Genomic DNA, 24,755 nt, shown 5'->3' with positions numbered 1-24,755 from the left:
ATATCTGAAAGTGTAAATGTAAGTTTTAAGTTAAGAATATGACATTTAAGTGTATCAAATTTAATTTACTATATTAACCTGTGAATTTTATGTATTAAACGGTAATTGATTATATTAACTTGTGAACTGACTGCAACTTACTGTGATTTTTTTTATATATAAATTTTGTGTTAACATATAAATGATTTATGAATGAACTTTTGTATTAATGTTAGAATACATTTATTTTTTGTGTTGTATAAGTACGTAAGAATGCATTAGTTTTTTTAATTTTTTTGTATTAAATTCAATATGAGTGAATTAATAGATTTATTAAAGAGTAAATTACACGAATGGTCCCTATGGTTTAAAGTAATTTGCGCGTTTGGTCCCTAACTTATTTTTTTAACTCGAAAGGTCCCTACTGTTTGTTTTTGTTACGCGGTTGGTCCCTATCTTACCTAAAAAGACTATTATGCCCTTGATTTTTTTAATTTATCTAAATAAACACACCCCTAATCCCACCCCCTCACCTACCCCATCATTTTTACCTCTTTAAATAATAGTCTTTTTAGATAAGATAGGGACCAAACGTGTAACAAAAATAAATAGTAGGGACCAAACGCGTAACAAAAACAAACCATAAGGACCTTCCGAGTTAAAAAAATAAGTTAGGGACCAAACACGCAAATTACCTCAAACCATAGGAACCATTCGTGTAATTTACTCTTTATTAAATTATGAATGTAGTATTTACCCTCTTATTGCATTACTTTATATGCAGATCTGATTTTCAAAAAAAGATGGTTGTAATGTTGGCATAGGTGGTTGGTGGTAGTGGTAAAGTTTGGGTTTTCCTTCTTTGAATTTGTTAATTGGTATGAAATGAATTATATTAAGTTGTGAATTTTATCTATTAAACTGTAAATGGATTGTATAAATTTGCATTTTACATAAATTTTGGGTTAAAAATATAAAATGATTGTATGAGTGAAAATATTAGACTAAAAAAATACAATTTTACCCTTATCTTAACAAACAAACCAAAATTAAGATTTTAACATAGTTAGTAATATTTACAATACATATTACTTATTAAATGTTAGTTCTTAGGGTTCTTAATCTTTTGTGGTTCTCATTTTGATTCCTTTTATATATATATATATATATATATATATATATATATATATATATATATATATATATATATATATATATATATATATATATATATTTCCACTTACGTATGTGAAGTTTACCTTTTGGTTTCTAGACACGAAAGCCATTAGTTTTGTAGAATTTATACCCTAAATAGTTGGTTTTGCTTTGTATCATTGAAAAATAAAATCACAAGATAAGTGTTAACGTACTTTAATAATGGTTGATCTTAAAATCTTATAAACAAAAACGATGACAAACAAACTAGGATCCATCTAAAATATAATTAATATTGGGATCTTAAGATCCCGACTAGGATTCTAAGATCTTATCTCGATCTGATCCCACCTCTTTAGCTCTTTAGTTTTGTGTATAATCCAATTTAGAAAATCTTTCATTAAACTAGAAATCTAAAATCAAACGTCACATTATACAATATGTCTCATAAAACATCAAAACTTTATCCGTTCATTTCTTAATGTATTTTGATCCGTTCATTTCGAATTATACATTATCGTGAAATTCATGATGTTCCGCTGTTGATCTTATACTTTTAGTTTTTCAGTATAAGATGTTTTCATCCCTAATTTATGTGATTTGTACAAACAAAAACTATGATTCATGCTAAAATTAATTCTACAATTTATATCTTAAGCAATGTCGGTACTACACAAACATGACCTTGCAACAAATTCGAAGACTAAATTCATTTTGGTAGGATCCTACGATTCCGATCCAATCTTAATATCATGATCTTGAAAAACATAAAACGATCTTAAGATCCCAATTTTGACAACCTTGTTATATAACGAGTAGCAGTTTAAGATTGATAATTTAACATCTAATAAGACTTGTAAAGATGATCACATCTCAATTTTCAAACACATTTCCAAACTATCATCACATATCATATTTAGATCAAACAATCCAAAATTCAAAAGACTACAACTTACTACACGTTTAACTTGTTAACAGCCGTAACTCTCATGCTGCTGTTTATCATCACCAGCACCTTCCACAAGTCTCTCATGTGAACCAAAACAGAAGCACTGGTTCACTGTTGATCTCCTAACGCTATTCACCACCCCTTGTTCTTCATCATCAACTCCATCATCAAACATCTGATTGGAACTGGATGAACCCACAACATCAATTCCTACACCTTTATGATCATCCAACGAATTCTGTGAGGAAGATAATGATGATTTCGAGAACGAATTTGATCTCGACCCTCGATTTAAATGTGGCATCGCCTGCATAACTCCATTAACAAAACCAGAAGCAAGCTTCTTTTTAACAGTTGGACTGGGAAGATTACTCCTTGCAGCAAGTGTTCTCTTGTTGTTTAACAATGAAGTCGAGTATTGTTGTCTCAATGGAACCGGAATTTCCTTCACATTGTTAGTCAAAACCAAACCCCCGTTTCCATTCCTCTTTCTAATCCACCTCAGGAATCGCTGAATCCCCTTCTGTTTCTTCTTCTTGGATTCCACATTCGAGTTCGAATTATTTGAACTCGAATCGAGTTGACTCAGCTCTCCAGAACGCATGCTGAACACTGGAGTACCGAAAGCAGTGGAGGATGTACTTTCCATTCCTGTGTACAAGAACATTTCAGAATCAGAAAGTTTGAAGGAACTCCCCGGACTAGCACCACCACCACCACCACTGCCACTGCCACCACCGCCCATTTTCAACCGGGAAGCAATGAGTTTTCTTGCTGTGTAGTCTTGGCTACTGAGAGTTGCTCCGGCGGAAATAAGTTGTCTGGTGAGTAGTTCAGATGAAGCGGATTGTGGTCTTTGTTTAAGAAGATCGAGTGGGGCCATACCATTATTGTCACGGATGTTTACATCAAGTGAACCCACTATTATAAGCAGTTCGATTAGGTCACTGTGAAGGTTTCCGTTAATGGCCAAGTGAAGAGCAGTTCTTCCTCCGTTATCTTTAGCGTTAATGGTTTCTTCAATTTTGCATGTTTTTGAGCAGACTAATTGTTTCATGAGACCAATTTGGCGATCAAGTCGCCGGAAAGTGGGTGTCTGGAAACCTGTTACCGCTTTATGTAAAAACGTCTCTCCGGCGTCGTTTCTTGAATGGACGGAAGAAGGAGATGCTTGGATTAGAACTTTAACGGCGGATAATTGGCCTCTGTAAGCAGCTGTATGGAGTGCTGTGTTGCCTTGTTTGTCGGTGGAGTTGATAATGTCAAACGACGAAATAAGATGTTTGACCACCTGCATTTTAATTTTTTGTTTTAGACCTCATACTTTCAAAAACCACAAAACAAGTCCCTCAATCAGAAACTATTAGTACAATATAACATGGCTCGTTGACGAAAAAAAAAATAAAGAATAGTCCTTTTGTATGTCATTTCGCAGATTGCAAAACGAGTCAAAACACATAAGTTTTTATAAGAAATATATGTTAGAACAATTAGTCAATTAACCATAACATATAACCTAAATCGACCAATATTCACTTTAATCGGTTGAAATTATTACCTCAATGAAGTTGAAGATACAGAAGAAAGAGACTCTTACCTCAATCTGTCCTCTGGCAGCTGCCGTGTGTAAAATCGTTGAGCTTTGAACATCTCTAAAACCCAAAACATCTTCACCGGAGCAATCACCAAGAACCTCCTTCAATATCTTCAAATTACCACCTCTCGCCAACGCATGAACGGCTCTGTTCTTCATTTCTTGCTTGTAACCACATGGGATCTCGTTATCCCCAATCTGTTCTTCACCACTAGACATCAATCGTGGAGACATCGCGAAATCATAAATGATCCAAAAAACCTCGCTGTTCTTGCTCCTCGCAGCAGCATATAATACATCAGTCACACCATACTCTCCTTCTCCAAATACCAAAAGAGGGTCTTTTTGTAACAATTCTTGAACAAAATGCAAATCACCGGCGGATGCAGCGGTATACAGAAGCCAGCCCCCATAGCCAACTCCGATTAAGGAGCTTTTTCCTCTTTTGGATTCGCCTTCATATAAAAGCTTCCGGGCGACCGAGCATCGGTTTTTGGCAACGTCGTCGAACTGTTCTTCGTCATCCCAGACGACTTCAAGGCGGCGTATGCGCCGGAGGGATGTTAGTTTGATTAAGTGGTTGCCGTCAAGGCGGAGAAGCTCCCGGACCAAGTCGTAGTGACCGTTGGCGGCTGCCCAATCGATCGGAGATGCGTACCACCATTGGTCTCCAGTGCTTTCCCATCGAAGGGGGAAATATGTCGGAGCCATTGATAAACAACAGTCTCTCTAAATACTAAATAGAATAGATAACTCCGAGCTCTGTTAACATACGGATGTGCAAACCATTGTGTTTTGTGTAGGGTTCAAGTTCAACCACACAGATTCAAGATCTGCAATGATGAAAAATCCGAAAAGGTAAGGTAAATAGTCGGTATCTTAACTAAGAAGATTTAATTATAACGCATGTAGAGTGTTTGTCGACTTAAAAAAGGAAAGGAAATTCAGAGTACTCCTATATTGGGATTAAAGGTTGTTAAGAAGAAGCACACAAACCCAATCAAAGCACAGAGGCATGTGAGAGAAATCACCATGGCATGTCAGAGACATAGGCATGCTCGCTTGAAGGATCACATGACAAAATAATTACCCATTAACAATTTTCTTTCCACAAAGGCAATCACATTAGATTTTGAACACAAAGAATCAAAGAAGAAAGGGGTTTTTTCGTAATCATGATTCGAATAAAAGCAAGACAAAAAGAAGAGAACATCATCCTACTCACCTGCGTTAGATATAACCGAAAGACACTGTTGATCCCTTCGAAAGATTAGAAAAAAATTAAATAAATAACCCAATTTATGGTGCAAAGGATAAAAGGGGTGAGATGTGTACATGTAAGTATGGCGGGAACAGTATATTATATATGAGAAAAAAAGAAAGATTCGATAGTGAAAACTGTAAAGGGGGAATGGATAAAGATGGGAGTACCTTGGGAAGAAAGTTGCAGAGCAGGTGTTTGACGAAATTGTTGAGAGAAGAGAAAGATGAAAAACAGGTCTGGAGAATATCGATGAAATTAATGTCTGAGTTGCGAGATTCAAGAGATTGGAAGACGAGACTGAGCCTTCGCCCTTCGCGCCTTGTCGTTATCGTAACGCGGGAGTATCAACAGTATTGTTAACACGTCGGTTAACAACTGGTACAAAACAAGATACTCTCATTTATCTTTAATCAAATTTATATAGGCGACAAGTGAGAGTCGGACTAGTAACTAGTTGGAAACAAGAAAGAATTTTATTTTTTTATTTTTATTTTTTTTAGTAATTTATACGGTGCAAAAGCTATATTTATTTTTTATTTTTAAAAATTAATTCGAGTATCTCTTGTATGGTGTGTGTATATATATATATAGTATTAATTAATTTGAATTTACATATTTCATTCTTTACGAGACTTGAGATAACTAAAACTAATATGTGAGTCGTGGTGAACCATGGTCACCTTGGTTACTGCTGTTCGACGTTAATCCAATGTAGTAGTATTGAAATGCGCTATTACACAGGAAGATGCATTTGGGGTGGCCAAGATGATGATTCATTTTTCTTTATTTTGATGTTCAATGTATATTCTGGTACATGAACATTAACTTTCACAATCCGGAAAAAATAGTATAATATGACAAACCTTAATTAAAAATTAGGAGAAAATAACAAATTTGGTCCTCCCCATTTACTCTTGTTTTTCTTTAAGGTTTTGCCCGGTGTTCCAATTATAAAAAAAATGGTCATTTAAAAAAATAGCAGTTGATATGTTAAATTTATATAAGCAAACTAAAATATTTTGTTCTCGTAATGTCTGGATGAAATGGAATTTCCCTCATAGTTTTTGGGATTCTTTTATCAAAGGGTAAAATGGTAGCTGAGTAGTTAGATATCAAAATTGTTAGGAAACATCAAAATAATTATAAAAAAAATTGCAAAGCACTTCCATTAAGGACCAAAATCGGCTAAAATCAAAAACCAAAAATTTAAAATTTAGTTTCAAGATTTACCGAACCCATTCAAAATAACTATGAGTTACACCTCCTAAATTTGCAAATATATTAGGGAGGATAACAACGCCTTTCTTTGATAAAATATCATCAGCTTCAGGGTCGGTAGGATGATTAGCTGCTTCGATTATGAATTTCGCCTTAACTCGTTCACATTTTCCTTTATTATCAAATATTAATGTAACACCCGTTTTCAGAATGGTTCGGCTTAGAAGGAGTCAAAAGCTTGGTTCTTGGAAAAAGTTGGGTGTCACGACCAGTGACAGATCCAGTATCAAAGTAAAAGGGTATCCCCAACAAGTAAAGGGGTATCCCAAACAAAAAAACTGTGTAATACACTATAAGAAAAAAAAAATTCGGAAAAAATTACACTACTAAATTTTTTTTAGGGGTATCCTAGGCTACCCCGGGATATATACTAGATCCGCCTATGCTCACGACGTAACCATAGAGAGGTCACGACATGACCATAGAGAGATCATGACATGAAAAACAAAAGTAAGAAGCGCATTTTAGAATCGTCCTCACAACGTAAGACATAGGGTGTCACGACGTGAGGTAGGTTGCAACCCAAGCCCATGATCTTTTAGGGTTTCCTTCATATTTAAACCCCTCTAAGTCGATTTTAGGATTCATTATCAGCCTCCATCACCTCTTACCTCAGAAAAACCCTAACCATAGTTCCCTTGGAGATTCTTGTCCCTTTGGAGCATTTGGTAGTTTGAAGAAGAAGAAAAAGGAGAAGAAGGTGTTTTAGTTGTGGATTTAGCAATGAAACTTCATCATCATCATCTTGTGCTCTTGTTGGACCCTTGTAAGTGTCCAAGATCCATAGTTTATTGCTTGATGTGACTAGATCTAAGTTGATGTCCCATGTCCTTCATGTTTGAGCAAGTTTGAATGGAAGGAATTCATAAATTTGGCAACTTTATGTATTCTAAGGGTCCCTTAAGTATTATAAGGTTTAGATCTAGAATTTGGTTAAGTATTGGATCCATGCATGTGAGTTTTGGTATTATCTCTTCACTTTTGACCTAGAATGGATGGAGGACATGCATGAGGCATGCATATCTATAAATTAATCATTTTTATGGGCCTTGGGAGTCCTCTTTAGCTTCTGGAAAAGTGAGAGTTAGATACTTAACAGATTAAGGACTCAAATCTTTGGATTGTTGCTTTATACTATACCACGATATGGCACTAAGGGTGTCACGACATGACCATCAAAGGAGCCCGCATCTATTGTGTCTTTTGGTGCTCACAACATGAACAAGGAATGTTCAAATCATGAGGTTTGCTTAATGGGTTGTCCGTGACCGAGTTGGTTGAGTTGGAGCGGGTCGAGTTGGAATCGGGTCGAGTGTGCTCTCACGACGTGACCAAGGGTTGGTCACGACATGAGGCTCGATGGTTGACATTATTGGCTGTTGATTTTGAATTTGAACGTTGACTTTTGGCATTGATTGAACTTTTTTCAAATTTCTATTTTGTTAGGAGGTAGACTTAGGGTTTAACTTATATGGATTATAGGGAGGTGTTTAGCACCCATTCATTGGTTGGGGGACCAGTTAGTTCTGGTCGACGTGGCATTGAGCTGAGTTATAGTCAGCTTAATTTGCGAGTCAGGTGAGTCTTCTCACTATACCATGTAGAAAGACCAAGTGGTGGCCCTTGACAATTACATGAAAGACTTGGATATTACTCCTGAAAATTGTATGCAAGACTAGAGTTTGGACCCTGAAAATTATATGTAGGATGCTAATTGTCTTTGTGATACTTTCATAGAAGACTAGGAGGTGTCTCTTGGCACTTGTTTGTAAGACCTGGGTTTTCACCCACGACATGGCAAGGAAAGACTATGGTGCGGCTCATAACATAATAGTGATTGTAAGACTATGGTTGCCACATAGCATTCCCTAATGTATGTATGGTATGTGGTATTTTAGGGAACTCACTAAGCTTTGTGTAACATCCCAAAAATACCGAGCAAAATTTTCTTTTTTTAAATAAGTCAAAACCATTCATACATTATCTCAAAAGACGATTAGAGTAAAAGTATTCTAATACATCAGAGTAAAATCATAAATATTCATTGCAGAATAAATCTTCAGGGGATGCAGTGCGATAAAGCCGAACTCTTCCTTTTAAAACTGGAAATACCTGAAAATGTTTAAACAACAAAAATGTAAGCACAAAGCTTAGTGAGTTCCCTAAATACGGCATACCACACATATATGTTAGCTCAAGGATGTATCAGTTCTATTTCATCCCGAGTCTATTTCAACTCATATGTCAGCACAAAGTTGTACTGATTCTATTTCACCCCCAAGTCTATTTCAACTCATATGTCAGCACAAGGTTGTACCGGTTCTATTTCACCCCACATATATATAGCAAACAGGCACACTGGCATACAACACATACAACAGGAGTCACAAAGACTACAAACACATACAATCCCTAGTGTTCTATAATATAGTGAACAAACTTACCTAAACTACTCATTAGAAGCTCAACCGTCACCTCAACAACATAATAGCCAACCCAAGCTTCTTATAGCCAAACCGAATCAATCCTTAGACAAATTTTCAATTCTAATCAAGTTTGACCAAAAGTCAAACATGTCAAAAAGTCAAAGGTCAACGCTCAAAGTTAAACAATCAACATGTAGACATTGCCACGTTGTGGCCATGTCAGGACAAAACAATCGATTTTTCAAACTATGTCAAGTCGTGTAAACTGTATGAAGTTCCATTTCATCATTAAGCACTTAATCCTTACATATCTAAATCCAAAACTTCAGATCTACTCCTTCTCAGTGACTTAATGGATAAAGTTTCCAACTTTATGCATTAGAACTTCATCCAAAGGTAAAATCATGAGCCCTAAGTCCAATAAGCATGTAATATGACCAAAACTCAAACCTGGGATGAAGAACACTCGAGCTAAGACCTTTTTCTCACTAACTTATAAGTTCAAGACCATGAGAAAACCATATCAAGCTCTAGAGTTCCTCAAACTCCAAGAGCATCTAAGAATGTGACCAAAACATCCAAAAATGGACTCAAACATCAAACAAGAAACACAAAGGTCAAGATATGAACTTTATACCTCCAATAACTTAAAAATGTGGAGGAGATGTTGGATCCAAAATTGTTCCCTGCTTCCTTACACTGAAATGAACTTCTTTCTTATCTAAGTTTCCCCAAAATAGGACATTAACATCAAGATCAAGCCACCAAGCTCTTTTCCATGGAAGAGAGGCTATGAATTCTAAACGAATGGATAGAGGTTGAAGAGGATAACCTAGAATGGGATTAAGATGCTTAAATATGGGAGAAACCCCAAAAATACGTGGGCTTGGGCTTGAAAAGCTACCACGTCGTGGCGGCCTTACGTCATGCCATGGTGGCTCCATAAAACGTGCGCCCCTTTCCAACATGGCTACGCCATGGTTATCCTTGCACCACGTAGTGGCACAGAGTTTTCTTCAAAATTCTATCTTTAGTCCTTGATGACAAAACAATTAACCAATCTGGAACACAGGTGTTATAACTCTCCCCTACTTAAATCAGTTTTATTCCTTGAAATCTGCTCTTACCACTTACTCTTAATCATCCTATGAACCCCTTGTGTATTTTTCAAGCTCATTCCCCTTAACACGATTCGAAGCCACTCTAAATGCCATAAGTTGCAACAACCACACACAGACTCCCCAAAGACAACCTGGGCAGAAACTTCAAAAAGCCGAACCTTAACAAATGCATCTACGGGTTAACAACCTAACCGGCAACCCCTTCTCCGATACTTATGTTGATTCAATATTTAACGAGAAGCATGCAACCCAACATAGAACAAATTCCATTACAACTAACTAACATCGAAAGGAGCTACCTCCTCGTCTGAGTCTGAAAACTCTGAAACCATGTGTAACATCCCAAAAAGAGTGATAAAATTTTCATTTTTATTTTAACTAAAAACCATCAAGTATTCATAAGAAACCAACCAAAGTATGTCAAATAAGAGTTATTATCAAAGTATAATTCCAAATCGTAAAGAAATTAAGAAACACAAGTGGATGTGTTGCGATCAGTCTGGGCCCTTCCCTTTTGTACCATATGTACCTAAAACCAAAAACAAACTGTAAGCACAAAGCTTAGTGAGCTTACCAAAATACCACATACGTCATACATATAATATAACAACACTTGGTTGTGTCAGGTTTGTATTAACCTGATGTGTGAAAACGAACTAGTTTTAATCCTACTAACTTAGACACAGAAACAAACACACGAAAGGAAGTGTACCTATCGATTAGCAGCTTAGTTCAAGTAAGTAGGGTATCGAACACAAGGAACGGTAAACAATTAAGATTATTACTAATATCATCTAAATGGAACAAATAAAAAGAAGGGTTTTTCTCTAGTTTTGCAAGACTAGAAACTTAAGCAATTAACTAAAACTTAAACTACCAACTAAGCAAGCAAAGATCAACTGAATTCAACAATAAAGAAGACTTATGTTTAGGTTTGAATCCTTTATTCCTATGGTTGATTTTATGGAAAGTGCAATGGATTAACTTTTCATTGGCTACCGATTAGTGTGATTAGGTTCACGTTCACTATTACTAGTCCTTAGAAAATAAATCAATTCAAACAGTGACCAGTTGGTTAAATTAACAACTTTTCTAGTTTATTGATTCAGTTTAAGTAAGACTTGTAGTGGTTAATTAAATTGGTCGTTCAATTAACATGTTGTTGATGGTTCGTCACACAAGCTCACACATTAACTTACCTATTCTCTATTAACCATAGTTTCACGTTCGCTATTCCTAGGCATATAACAATGTTTTCACATAAATCATATGAGATTAGAAATTAAGAGATGGTCATACAACTTAATATACTGGTTAATTAACAGTAGAATAGTTATAATTAACACATAAGGTTCTTTAACAATCTTAACAAAACATAATCACCAAATTAAAGTAATCCAACCATAAAATCATACCATAATTATAAAGTCATATATCCTAAACAGAAGGTAATACTTTTAGCTCATGATTACAGTAAAACTAAGATCAAAAACGAAATCAAGTAGCTCAAACATAGTTCAACTTAAAGAATAAGTAAGAATGGACTTGAATTTGCCTTGATTCTTCTCAAAATTGGATCTAGGGTTGATTCTCTGACTTCCAGCGCCTTAGCAGGTCTTCTAATCGCAACTTTTCTCCAAGGGTTTTTTCCCAAAAGTCTCGTATCGATCTGAAAGACCTTTTTTATAAATTAGAGGCGACTCGTCGAGTCTCTCATTAAATCCCCGTGTACCGCAAGGCAAGGACTCTTCTGCTTCGAGAATGTTCATGAGAACTCGTCGAGTCTAGGGTTAACTCGCCGAGTCCTTATTGGTTTTTAGCTCTTTTCTTCTTTCTTTGATCCCGAGCTCCCGATAGCTTCTCCTACTTCCTTTTGCTTCCGAGCACTCCTTTTGAACTGAAAATATAATTTAAACATAATTAAGAATCTTTTGTTCCATAATTGCAATAAATTAGCCAAAAAATATTAATATTCTATACAAAATATATGACTAAATATGCACATATCAAATTACCCCACACTTGACTTTTGCTTGCCCCCAAGCAAAAATGAATTTTAAACATACTAACATCACATAAAACAATCCTAATCAAACCCAACCATTTTGCCAAGACCTCAATGCATGCATTTGTGTCTAAAACTTTTCCTAAAGACACCCCCATACTCTAAATACTCACAATCCTCATAAACACTTGTCCACTTCTTTCGAACAACGCTCATTTTATGCATCCCTCCGAATCAATCCTCAAAAAACTTTCTTAACCTCAAGGTATTTTTGTACATCTACCCAAGCATACATAATCTTTGATATTTGATCTTCAATTTGTACTTTGAATTCATCACCTTTTTGTGTGATTTTTGGTGTCTTCAACTTTTGAATTTCTTCCGAATTTTTGATCTATGATCTTTAAACTTGATAGCTCCAAAAATTCTAACAACTTTTTGGTAAATTCTCTCTTTTTTTTTTCTTTGTATGTATATGTCACTTTTTTTTCACTCAAAACCTACATGCTTAAGCAGGGGTGCTTAACTTCAACCCTTATTGGTTAAGATACAAGCCTTCCTGGATAGATTTCTGGTACACGATGCTAAACATATTGTGACCCTCAAACTAAGTGAGGTTATGTTTTTGTTTCATGATTTCACTAGAATAAGGGAGGCCACAAATGCATTATAACATATATTGGCTCAACTAAACATTTTGGTCCTCATAGAATCATAAAACATAATACTACCATGAATCCTAATTGATTTTACCATAATTTTTTGAATTAATCCTAGACATTTTAATGATTTTTTTTTAAATTAAGCCCAAATTAAGATTCTAATGTAATTAACCCCCTACCCCACACTTAATTCATGCAATGTCCACATTGCATGCTATGCATGATAAATAAAAGTAAAGAGAGGATTAGAACAAACTCCCCTGGGATAGTAGACAGGGTTTTCAAAGGAAATTGAGTGGGTCAGGCTTAGGAGCCTGGTGAGCAGACAGGGTTTTTAACCCACAATATTACATTATATATATATTTTTTTATAATTCACAAACTCATACAATTTCACCATATATAAGCAACTCTTACCCTACCCCGTCGATCCCCCACAATGACACGATCTATACTCTCATATCTAAAATTTACCTCCTTACCTAATCCATACTCCCAGACTAATAACAAATAACTATGTCTTAATCCATAGCTACCAAAGTTTTTTCTCATTTATTGACAGTATCATTTTCGAAACCCCTATCGCAATACATGTCAATGGGTTTTTAGAGTACACCGGTGAACATTAAGTTCACACCACCTACAACTTGCGAGCCTACTAGTATTCCATTGGACTGTCTAGAATAGTCTGTGGTTTTCATCCATACTCTGATGAATCACGGGGCCATCGCTTGGGTAAAGGTTTCACTCGTTTTTCACCTGTCACCCTCATCTCATGATCTATATAACCTTTTGTCTCATCATCCAACTCATATTTTTATCATACACCAACTATCTCATTTACCCATGTTCTACCCAACATATTTGTAAATATAAAATACATATACAATTTAACTCATTTAAAACCTATATAAAACATTCATCCAACACCCATCTAAAGTAAACAAACAACACATAAACACATAGCATGTATTTCATAACAAATACTTCATATCTATATGGTAGAAGAAAGTAACTACACACTCACATGATAAGACGATGCTCGGACAACACTACGGCTCTTAAAATAATAATCTTCGATGAAACCGAGATATCTTCCAAAAAAATGGGCTTCTCGTGGGTAGAGTTTCGGCTCGACAACTCTATTTCTTGGGATCTTTGGGGCTTCGGCACTTATGTCGAGTGTCGGGATGATATCGGGGCTTCGGGGGTATTTCTCGCAAAGTAGAAGAAAGAAAAAGGGGTGAAGAATGGTGAATTTAGCAAAAAAAAAATATCGGCAACCCTCAAGTTCTATTTATAGGGGGCTGAGCATCGGATTACGTTGGGCGTAATCTCAACATAAAATTAAAAATGAAAATTTTTGGTCTTAAATTTTGGGATGTTACAATAAGTGTGACCAATGGTTTACTATATACCGTTCCATGCCCTGTTGTGCTCTTGAACCTTATCAAGCTGTGAATTGTTGATGCAATAGCCTCCAATTTCTTCATTGCACTTCTTCTGAATATTATATTGCATGGTTATGGTGACTATATTACCTTGAAATCTAACATTTGAGTATTCTTTGCCTGCGTGTGATGGTCGTGCAGGGTTAGTGGCAAACATAATATTCCCAAGGGCCATACTGAATGTCCGTCAAACTTGTTAGGTGCACGTTAGGTTTTTTAAGCTTTTTTGCTATTGAATTTGGCAATCTTGAGAAATAATGATTGTACATTATCTCAATTCAACTCTTGTTATCGTAGTATATCCGGTGTATACCTATATCATGGATTTCTCCATATATCATGATTTGTTCATCACCTTGTACTTGATTTTCTTGGTTTTGTTGTATACAACACATCTTGTGTAAGCATGTTGTATTGTTGTTTCTACCTTTCAGTGGAATCAGACTGTGAGCCCAGTGATTTGAAGTCGTTTTGATGTCTTTACTATATTAATGATGTCAATGTTGTTACGTGATCTTCCGACTACCTTGATAGATGGTGTTTGTTGACCCTTTCTAATGAGTATTCTTGAAGATACGCTGCAAAAGATGAACAACTGCTAGGTTAGAAAACTACACTGAGGGTTGGACCTCTGTGTTGCTCTCTGATTCCTAAGTTAGATGTTGTATGAGGCTTAAGAAATAAATTGCTAAGAGTTCTTTGGGTCCTCTCCTGAACTTACCTTACTATCGGATATTCATGGGTTTTTATAGACCTTCCTTTATTTGTGGGTATTTGGTTTTATCCGATCCCTCCCATTGTCTACGTAAAACAGCTAACTAGTTGTGTACAACCTTTATATTTTATTGCCAAGATCTTTTGTGTGCGCGAGTCATGGTATACGTCTCGTATGTTGTCTCTCATCCATTGTCCTTTGGTATTTTCTTTTGGATCAAATTTCAACATATAGGCTGTTGTCGGTTTGTGGAAATAAGTCGTAATTTGTCAGGTCGATATGGGCCTATTACCGACTAGGCTGATATTCTTTCATCATTCTGTTGGATACGGGATAGTATTGGACTGAGTTGGGCGATCGACCCGAGTACACTATCAAAACACAATGACCATTCATGTAATTTACTCTATTATTTTATTAGAACATTTATAATAATAGATGTCGGAAGATTTTACTAATCCAAAAATTTTGTAAATAAAAAAACTATTGGCTGAACCATTTTTTAAATGATTTTGTTCATTGTCATATGTGTTCTTTTTAATAGTTTGGTTAGTCAAATATATTTTAACCGATTATAAATATATAAACTATTTTAAGTCTTATCTACTTTAATAAATATTTTTTTTCACATTTTTATTCATTTTGTCATATATCATTTTATGTGTAACACTGTAAATTTCCAAAACAATTTTTCGCATTTATAAAAACATAATTCATTTGTAAATCATAAAAACATCATTGTTTGAAATTCAATTTATAACATATAACAATCCCAAAATCTCATTGCATAAAAATCCCATGTGTGTACTGATCAAGCTTGCGCCTTCCCGCGATCCTCACTAGTACCTGAAGCACATAACACAAAACACTGTAAGCACAAAGCTTAGTGAGTTCCCCAAAATACCACATATAACACATATTAGCCACTCGAGGCTATAACTCTGTGGGTCCGTGCACCCAAACTCCGTGAACCCTCAGGTTCTAATTATGCAAGCATGCACAACATAAATCACATAGAAGAATGCAGTGCAACAACAATATATATAAAACACTGTATCGCATAACTCTATCTACCTACTCAAGGTAAAGTATAGTGAGAAGACTCACCTCGCGTATCTCGGTAAATATCTGTCTCGGAATAAATGTGATCTAGCCTCCGCCTAACCATACAAAGTAATACACTCATAAATTCAACTGAACTCAACCCTAAAGGTCAACAAGGTCAACGGTCAACTTTGATCGGACTCGACGAGTGCACTAGGGCGACTTGGCGAGTCTATACGTGTCCACTGACTCCCTTGGATCCTCTTTTGACATGCCGAGTACTTCTATGAATCGACAAGTTTCACCTGACATAAATCACGGGGCCACCACGACTCAACTCGCCGAGTCTCAAGAACAACTCGGCGAGTTCCAGCTTGACTCAGTCCCTCCTGACTCTCCCTGACTCACTGAGTCGACCCCTCAACTCGACAAGACCACTCGCTGAGTGGTTACGGGCAAACTTCATGCTACTCTTCGAGTCCGTTCTTCAGACTCGGCGAGTCCATGCCATGCATAAACTCAAACTCACTTCTGAGGTTAGATCTGTTCCATACAATCATAGATCTGGCCTCCCCAAGCATGATAATCACGTAAAGTCCAAACCTTGGTGCTCAAACAACAACTATTTGCTCCTAAATGATGTTTTAGCCCCATATCTCATAACTCTAGGTCAAAACTCCAATGAATCCTCATAAAGCTTAAGGAATAAAGCTTCTCTGGACCTCTATGGATCCCATCTCAAGCCTCACCACAAATAGGGACGAAATGGACATCAAAACTAACCAACAAAGGGGTCAAGAAACCCTAAACCCCCATGTTCATCATAACAACAGAAAAGTGAGTCAAAATATACCTCCAAAATGATGCTCTGAGCTCCAAAATCGAAGGATGCCCACCTCCCTTGCCTCCACTTAGCTAGAATCTCCTTTGCCTTGCCAAACAAAGCTTCAAAAGTCAACAATGGCCTCTTCTCTCTCCCAAAACGCTCAAAAGCTCTTTAGGGTTTCTCTTTGGGGTTGGTGGCCGCAAATGACGGCCATAAGCCCCCTTAAATAGGTCTCAAACCCTGAAAATTAGGGTTTCATTAAACAGCGTGGACTCGCCGAGTCCAGACGCGAACCCGTGCACAAAACTGCGATCCTACTCGGCGAGTTTAAACTCCAACTCGCGGAGTCTCCTCACAATCACTCAAAAATAAAAGAATAAAATAATACCTGGGAATCCGGGGTGTTACATCAAGGTTATTTTAAATATCTTTTATTCAACATGTCATTATATGTGTTTTCCATTTTATTAAATTCAACATAATATTTAAATGTAATAATAATTGGATATCAATTTCATTATTGGATTTTCCTTTTAATTTCAAAATTACTAAATTAGAATCTCATTATTTTCTTTTGTTTATTTATGTAAGTTATTTGTTTAAATTTAAAAGGAAAAAACACTTAATTTTTATAATTTTTCTTATAAATTTAAATTTTCTCAAATATTTAGAATTTCATATTTAATTTTTCTTTTAAATAAATCCATATAATATACGAGTCTTTGTAAAAAAAATAAATTTAAAAAACTCACCTATTATAAATATAAAATAATAAATTTTATTTTCTATATTACTGTTGGTGTGTTGGCGAAGGTACTTCCGTTCTGTTTAACGAACTTGAATTTTGGGCTCAAATGGGCCAAAAAAATCTGCAGGTTTCCACCGCCCATACCCGACCCATGTAATTCGGTTATCGTACAGGGTTTTACCCTTCTTCATGACTTGGGCCACAAACCAAATCCACCCCTAAAACCCTTCTTCTCCAATCTTCTTTCATTCTTCAAGAAATGGGTAGCAACCAAGCGGCAGTCTCCTTCTTGACCAATCTAGCACGAGCCGCCTTGGGCCTCGGCGCCTCAGCCACAATCCTCAATTCCTCACTCTACACCGTCGACGGTGGCCAGCGTGCTGTCCTCTTCGATCGTTTCCGTGGAGTCATTGACGATACTGTCGGAGAAGGTACTCACTTTCTCATTCCATGGCTTCAAAAACCCTACATATTCGACATCCGAACAAAGCCCCACACCTTCTCTTCAATATCTGGCACCAAAGATCTGCAGATGGTTAACCTAACTTTACGTGTCCTATCTCGCCCCGAAGTCAACAAATTGCCCTCCATATTCAAAACCCTTGGTCTCGAGTACGACGAGAAGGTTCTTCCATCCATTGGGAATGAAGTTCTGAAGGCTGTTGTTGCTCAATTTAACGCCGATCAGCTTCTCACCGAGCGTCCGCACGTGTCGGCGTTGGTTCGTGACAGCTTGATCCGCAGGGCTAAGGACTTCAACATTGTGCTTGATGATGTAGCGATCACTCACCTGTCTTATGGCGCGGAGTTCTCAAAGGCCGTGGAGCAGAAGCAGGTGGCTCAGCAAGAGGCTGAGAGGTCTAAGTTTGTGGTTGCTAAGGCGGAACAGGAGAGGCGAGCTGCAATCATAAGGGCTGAAGGAGAGAGTGAGTCTGCTAAGTTGATATCTGATGCAACAGCTGCTGCTGGAATGGGATTGATTGAGCTTAGGAGAATTGAAGCATCAAGGGAGATCTCTACAACCCTGGCCAGGAGTAACAATGTCATGTACCTTCCGAACACAGGGAGCCAGATGCTTCTAGGGCTTAATCCATCTCGCTAAATTGGTAATGTTACTTCTGTTCTGTCTAATCATGGTGTGCAAATATGCACACCTAAGAATAAGATAACAATGTGTCTGGAAGAAATTTATGTGCTCTCTAAGGTCCTGGTTGACTAGCGTTGTTTTTTCACAGTTATGCTTTTAATCATATGTTTGGAATAAAACTAATGCTTGCTCTGTATCTAAATAAAATTTGGCATTTGGTTTGAAGTTCTATAGTTACAGGGAGAATTAGTAATATGTTGAAGTGGAAAATAAAATATTTGTTGATGCACTCTATTAAATATCAAACCTTATTGGTCTTTCTTTCTTGATATTCCTTTGTGCTTTTAGGCTATATTAGCATTTAACCATACCCATCTCATAAAAGCTGCTACCGTTTGTATTTTAGAATAGGTTTCATGTTTATTGCAATGTTTCCTGATTATTTTTTGTGTTCTTTTTCCACATGCTACACCCTATCCCCTTTCTTGTCATTATTAAAACGGTATTTTAAACTTTTGTGTGAAAACTGAATCATTAGTAATATATTCATTGACCCATGGTTGTGTTTCTGAGTTCTGACTTTCTGTGGGTAGGTAGAGTTGATGTTTATGATATGAGCTATGAGTAGCAGCTGTAAATTGATACGATGTTTTTTTTTTTTTTTTTTTTTTGTTAGGCAGGACTTGTTTGATTTGAAGTCGGAGTGGATTAAAGATTAGAGAGCTTTTACTTATCTATAATGGTTTAGAAGTTGAGAGAAACATTTAAAGACTTCAAATTTTATGTGATTGGCAATTGAGAATGGGATATGGTGAAGCAGTTTGAAAACAAACCATCCATTTATTAGTTATTACTTTAATATTCTGATATGTATGATCATAAGTGATAAGACAGAGGATTACACACCACACCACTGGTTGTGGTTGACTGGCATTTCGACTTTGCTTATTTTCTTTCAGAGCAATTTGATATCTTTGTTAAACGTCTGTCAAAGTCAAATCTTGTTGATCATCGCTTGTGTTTGTTTACTTTGGATGGTTATCAAAGACTGTCTTCTGAATATGTTAAAATTTAAAAGGTTTGATGCCTGCCTAATCGTGCTATCAATCGACAAGAAAAACAATTGGAATATGTATTTTTGAGTAGGGCTGTAAACGAACCAAACGAACACAAACAAGGTCTTGTTTATGTTCGTTCATTTAAGTTAGCCGAACAACAAACGAACACAAACGGATAAACGAACGAGATTTTCTTGTTCATGTTCGTTCGTTTAACAAATTACTTTGTTCATATTTGTTCATTTATGTTCGTGAACATGCTAAACGAACAAACATAAATGAATAAAAATAAAAAATTAAAAAACACACAATTAAACATATATAAATATAAACGAACATATAATATAACAATATAATAGAAAATAATTAAATATAGATGAATATAAATAAACTTAAACGAACGAACATAAACGAACGTAAATGAACATTGTAAACGAATGTTCACGAACATAAATGAACGAACGAGATCATTGTTCATGTTCGTTCATTTAACTAAACGAACGATAATTTTTTTTCATGTTCGTTCATTTATTAAATAAACGAACTCCCCGCCGAACAGTTTACGAATGGTTCGCCAAATGTTCAGTTCGTTTACAGCCTTATTTTTGAGTATGAGAATAATTATATAATATTAGTAAAAAGCAAAAAAAATAAAAGACATTCTTATTATATTATTCCTTCATCTAAAATACCTTTTTGCATTTATTTTTTCAACATAAACTAAATTGTTAGTTTTTATCCACACTGCTAAGAAGATAGTTTGTCAAATACGATAATCAAAGAAGATAATATTATATGAGTTGATAATATTTTGTATTTTTCCACTGCTTAAGTTTTAAAGTTGCAGTATTAGCAAATGTTCGTTACGTACTATTATATGAGACATGTGCAGATGTATCCGTCTATTATCGTATTAGTGTACAAATATTAAATAATATCTCGATTGTATGTTATATATATTTGAAACAAAACACGATTCATTTTCATTCTGTAGCTTACAATTTCCAAAAGTTACCAGAAATTTAGTTTCCTATGAACACAATAGCGTTCATTGCCACAGGAACTTTTAATTTATTAAAAGGTCAAATGGTAAACAAAAGGTGTAATACTTTCATCTTCCTACAGTTCATGTAGCATAAAATTATATAACAACATAAAGATGATTCAATGGCACAAACGCAATAACAAAAAAACAAAATCATGGCATTACTCAACCAAAACCAAAATGTTGAAAAAAAAAGATAACACAGATTCTCTCATCAAACATCAAACAACGATGTAAGATCAAACTATACTGAGCCTCTCTTTCACTCGTGTTATTCCCAAAAAGAATGATTAGAAGAAGCACCCAGGTGCAGTAAGCCAGTAACAAAAACAGCTTAAGACTTGGACATATGACGAATCAAGTCAACCACACGGTTGCTGCAACAAAAATCACCGATCCATGCACAAACATCAAAACCAAGTTTTTGAGTAGAATCAAAATATGCAATATAGAATATAGAATATAGAATATACATACCTGTAACCCCATTCGTTGTCATACCATGAGACAAGCTTGACAAAGTTGTTGTTCAATGCAATCCCTGCTTTAGCATCGAAAATGCTTGACCTGCAGTCACCTACAAAATCTGTTGACACAACATCATCCTCCGTGAACCCAAGAATTCCCTTCATGCTTCCCTCAGATTCCGCCCTACACAAACACAACATTTAATTCACAAATCCATCAATTCTCTTGATTCTTGAAATTAATGGAATCATGCATAAATCATAAATGGAATCGAAGGCTTACTTGAGAGCAGCCTTGATTTCATCATATGAGGCACCCTTCTCCAGCCTCACAGTAAGATCAACCACCGACACATCAACAGTAGGCACACGGAAGGCCATCCCTGTTAGCTTCCCATTAAGTGCAGGCAGAACTTTTCCAACAGCCTGATATATCATATCATATCATATCATATCATATCATTCACACATCACCAAATTAATTAATCTATAATACATATATATATATATATATATATATATATATATATATATATATTATAGATTAATTAATAATTACCTTTGCAGCTCCAGTGCTGCTTGGAATTATATTGAAAGAAGCAGCTCTTCCGCCTCTCCAGTCCTTCATTGATGGACCATCAACAGTCTTTTGTGTTGCTATATATATATATATACACAAACACCAGTTAATTAATTAGGATCATAATCTGCAACCATCAACAATTCAACATATATATATATACCTGTTATGGAGTGAACAGTGGTCATCAGTCCCTCAACAATACCAAATTTGTCATGAATAACCTTCGCCAGAGGAGCAAGACAATTAGTGGTGCAGCTAGCATTGGAGACAATGGTGATGTCAGATTTGTATTCCTTCTCATTCACACCCATCACAAACATCGGAGCATTTGCGCTTGGAGCAGAGATCACCACCTTCTTTGCACCTCCCTAAGGAACAAATTAACAACATGCATGCATGTTTCTAACATTCTTCTCAAACAAAAATGAAAGATGAAGTGTGATATATATATATATATATATATATATATATATATATATATATATATATATATATATATATATATATATATATATATATATATAATGCAGACCTTCATGTGGGCAGCGGCTTTCTCCTTATCAGTGAAAACTCCCGTGGATTCCACAACATATTCAGCTCCAGCCTCACCCCAGGGGATTTCCTCTGGATTTCTGTGAAACCATTTGAAAAAGATGAACTTTGCTCTCTTGTTCTAGGTGAATTAAAGAATGGAGAGAAACGTACCTCATGCCAAAAACGGTTACAGGTTTATCGCCAAAGAGAAGAGTCTTGGAATCCTTCACTTTGATGTCTTTTTTCCATTGCCCATGCACGCTATCGTACTTAAACATGTAAATCTGAACAAAATGGAAGCCATCCAAGATCAGCATATATTATCCCATGTTATATGCAGTAATCAACAGTAAGAACGGTGACAATCTGTTGCGAGTACCAAATGATTGCCACGTTCTAACGGAATAAATCGTCAATCCATTGATCAAAAGAGAGAATAGATTGAATCCCATATAACAATCGAAACAGGTATGCAGTCGGTAATAATGAAAAGGGAATATACTATCAATCCATCGATGAAACACAGAGTCGATGAATGTGCATAAATAATTGAAACAATCACGAATTCCAAGTACCATGTAGTCGGTGGTAATGAAAGGATCATTAACGGCAACGAGTTCGATATCATCGCTCAGTAGAGCAACCCTCGCAACCAATCGGCCGATTCTTCCGAAACCTGCACAAAACAAAACGAAAATACATCAATCGAGCATCATGGAACAAACACCAATGGAATTAATTGGCGAAGGATCGGATCACAAACTAACCATTGATTCCGATCTTGACCTTTGCCATGATTAACTGAACTGAGAAGATTGAGAATTAAGGAGGATGTGTTTGTAGACTTGTAGTAATGCTGTACTGGTGGAGGAAGTGTAGTGGCTAGTAGCGGTTATATATACATGAAAATGTAGCATGAAAGGGGGAGAAGAGGTGGTGGTGATGGCATCATGGCGGATCTGTCGTGGGTTGTGTGTAGACCAGACGCTTTGGTCCGTGCAGCGCGGCTATCGGAGACGGGAAATTTTACTTGAACGTTGATGTTGCGATAAAGCACATTTATAGAAATGCAGTTCCAACCACACCAGCGGCTACAATTAGCAACGTGCTACATCTTTATTCTTTATAAAACTTTATTTACCAAAAAAAAAAAAATTATAATGTTCTTAAAAGTTTATAATTATTTTCTATATCTTAAAATTATTATAATAATTAAAATTCTAATAATATTATGCTTACGTTTTTAATAACTAAATGCAAATATACTTGGAATGTTGCTTTCTTAATAAACAAAACTTTTCATCTCCAACCATCTCTAGAATATATGCATTGATTGTTTAAGCTTTGTTGTTAAATATTGTCATGTCGTAGATGAAATATATTTTAGATATTATCATTGATATTTTAGTATTTAAAAAAATATATATATATATATATATATATATATATATATATATATATATATATATATATATATATATATATATATACATCCTAGGTGTGAGACCTGTATGTTATACGAGTTTGATAAAACAAAAAATTAAATATGAAAGTTTAGAATAAATATAATTTAAATTTGAAATTTTAGATTTGAAATTTAAAATTAAAAATTAAAAAGAAACATATTAAATACTATATGATTACTAATATTATAATTTATTGGTTATTTTCAATTAAGGCCGTTATTAATTGATGTGTAAATATGATGTGTTAATTAAGAAAAATATAAAAAAAAAATAAGAAAATGACAAATGGAAAAAATAATTATTCAAAAATACCAAAAAATGATATGTATCTAAGTTAATAAAAGAGTGATATGTGTCAAAATTATTTTCATTTATTAGAAAAGGATATATATATATATATATATATATATATATATATATATATATATATATATATATATATATATATATATATATATATATAAAAGTTCAAATGAAGACAATAAATAAAGTGAGGAAGTGAAGACAATACTTTTATGTTATTATTCTATCATGAATCTTCTATATAGTATCTTATGTCTTTATTCAGTAATGAATATATTAATAATCATATTTTAATATTAAAATTATAACTTACTATAAATAAATGTATGGATAATCATACGCCAAATATTCACATTAAAATTACAACAATAGAACATATATATTAAATTTTTAGCAGAATAATAACATAAAAGTAGTGTCTTCACGTCTTTACTTTATTTACTGTCTTTATTTGAACCATCCCCTATATATATATATATATATATATATCTTTACTACTTATAAAAGAAATCTAACTATTTCTATAAATAGATTAAATATAATAATATTATTTTTTTAAGACGTCCAAACTATTAAGCTTGAAGTACAACCCATTTATAATATAATAATATTAAAACTTTAACCATATCCTTTATCCCTTAAAAATCTCGTATCAAATTAATAGAAGAATTCATTTGCAAATTGAACCCGTCAATCTCAACACTTCAACCATTTGAAGCAGTCAATGTCAACAATTTATAGAGGATCTCTTCTCTCACATTGGTAACAAACAATCTCATAATATCTATCTTCGTAATCCCTTCAAAGTAAGAAATATACGCACACTCTCTCGAAAAACCCTAACCAGTAACCAAGACAGTATAACCACCACCACCACAGCCGCTCTGCCTCCTTTCGCCTTCAATCAACTACTATCACGACTACCGCCCTTCCTCTCACCCACGATATGAACTTTCTTTTGGAACATAACATTTTTCTTTAAAAAAATATCGTTG

General features: G+C 35.1%; 3 protein-coding genes across 7 annotated transcripts; 1 reads left to right on the top strand and 2 right to left on the bottom strand.

Annotated features, from left to right (window-relative positions):
- Positions 1-2,023: 2,023 nt before the first annotated feature.
- On the bottom strand, positions 2,024-5,331 carry LOC145044230 (Ankyrin repeat family protein). 4 transcript variants are annotated; one of them, XM_078993093.1, is made up of 4 exons: positions 5,109-5,331; positions 4,903-4,937; positions 3,681-4,510; positions 2,024-3,374 (listed from the first exon to the last, which is right to left on the bottom strand). In XM_078993093.1, exons 3-4 carry the CDS (start codon positions 4,386-4,388, stop codon positions 2,106-2,108), a joined length of 1,977 nt encoding a protein of 658 aa, XP_078849219.1. In that variant the 5' UTR covers positions 4,389-4,510; positions 4,903-4,937; positions 5,109-5,331; the 3' UTR covers positions 2,024-2,105. The 4 variants fall into 4 exon arrangements, with proteins under 4 accessions (XP_078849219.1, XP_078849217.1, XP_078849218.1 ...); XM_078993091.1 differs by lacking the exon at positions 4,903-4,937; XM_078993092.1 differs by lacking the exon at positions 5,109-5,331 and having other exon boundaries at positions 4,903-5,072.
- A 12,091-nt stretch (positions 5,332-17,422) lies between these two features.
- On the top strand, positions 17,423-19,286 carry LOC145044229 (prohibitin-3, mitochondrial). Of its 2 annotated transcripts, none has more exons than XM_078993090.1 (2): positions 17,423-18,323; positions 18,985-19,286. In XM_078993090.1, exon 1 carries the CDS (start codon positions 17,477-17,479, stop codon positions 18,317-18,319), a length of 843 nt encoding a protein of 280 aa, XP_078849216.1. In that variant the 5' UTR covers positions 17,423-17,476; the 3' UTR covers positions 18,320-18,323; positions 18,985-19,286. The 2 variants fall into 2 exon arrangements, with proteins under 2 accessions (XP_078849216.1, XP_078849215.1); XM_078993089.1 differs by having other exon boundaries at positions 18,981-19,286.
- A 1,258-nt stretch (positions 19,287-20,544) lies between these two features.
- LOC145044228 (glyceraldehyde-3-phosphate dehydrogenase, cytosolic-like) lies at positions 20,545-23,073 on the bottom strand. The gene is made up of 9 exons (XM_078993088.1): positions 22,759-23,073; positions 22,567-22,667; positions 22,163-22,275; positions 21,990-22,089; positions 21,618-21,825; positions 21,434-21,531; positions 21,158-21,300; positions 20,885-21,058; positions 20,545-20,784 (listed from the first exon to the last, which is right to left on the bottom strand). Exons 1-9 carry the CDS (start codon positions 22,784-22,786, stop codon positions 20,742-20,744), a joined length of 1,008 nt encoding a protein of 335 aa, XP_078849214.1. The 5' UTR covers positions 22,787-23,073; the 3' UTR covers positions 20,545-20,741.
- Between the last annotated feature and the right edge of the window lie 1,682 nt (positions 23,074-24,755).

The sequence above is a fragment of the Lactuca saligna genome, chromosome 4 (genome assembly GCF_052625555.1).
Source record: "Lactuca saligna cultivar CGN05327 chromosome 4, ASM5262555v1, whole genome shotgun sequence".
NCBI lineage: Eukaryota > Viridiplantae > Streptophyta > Magnoliopsida > Asterales > Asteraceae > Lactuca > Lactuca saligna.
This window is presented reverse-complemented; position numbering and strand designations above follow the sequence as displayed.

Excerpts from the sequence above, each read along its gene's own strand:
- LOC145044229 (XM_078993090.1), top strand. The coding sequence starts at position 17,477 with ATGGGTAGCAACCAAGCGGCAGTCTCCTTCTTGACCAATCTAGCACGA.
- LOC145044228 (XM_078993088.1), bottom strand. The coding sequence starts at position 22,786 with ATGGCAAAGGTCAAGATCGGAATCAATG. Across the intron at positions 21,301-21,433 it reads GCAGCACTGGAGCTGCAAAG|GCTGTTGGAAAAGTTCTGCC; the intron begins GTAATTATTAAT and ends ATGATATATCAG. Across the intron at positions 20,785-20,884 it reads GACAACGAATGGGGTTACAG|CAACCGTGTGGTTGACTTGA; the intron begins GTATGTATATTC and ends TTTTTGTTGCAG.
- LOC145044230 (XM_078993093.1), bottom strand. The coding sequence starts at position 4,388 with ATGGCTCCGACATATTTCCCCCTTCGATGGGAAAGCACTGGAGACCAA. Across the intron at positions 3,375-3,680 it reads CTGCCAGAGGACAGATTGAG|GTGGTCAAACATCTTATTTC; the intron begins GTAAGAGTCTCT and ends ATTAAAATGCAG.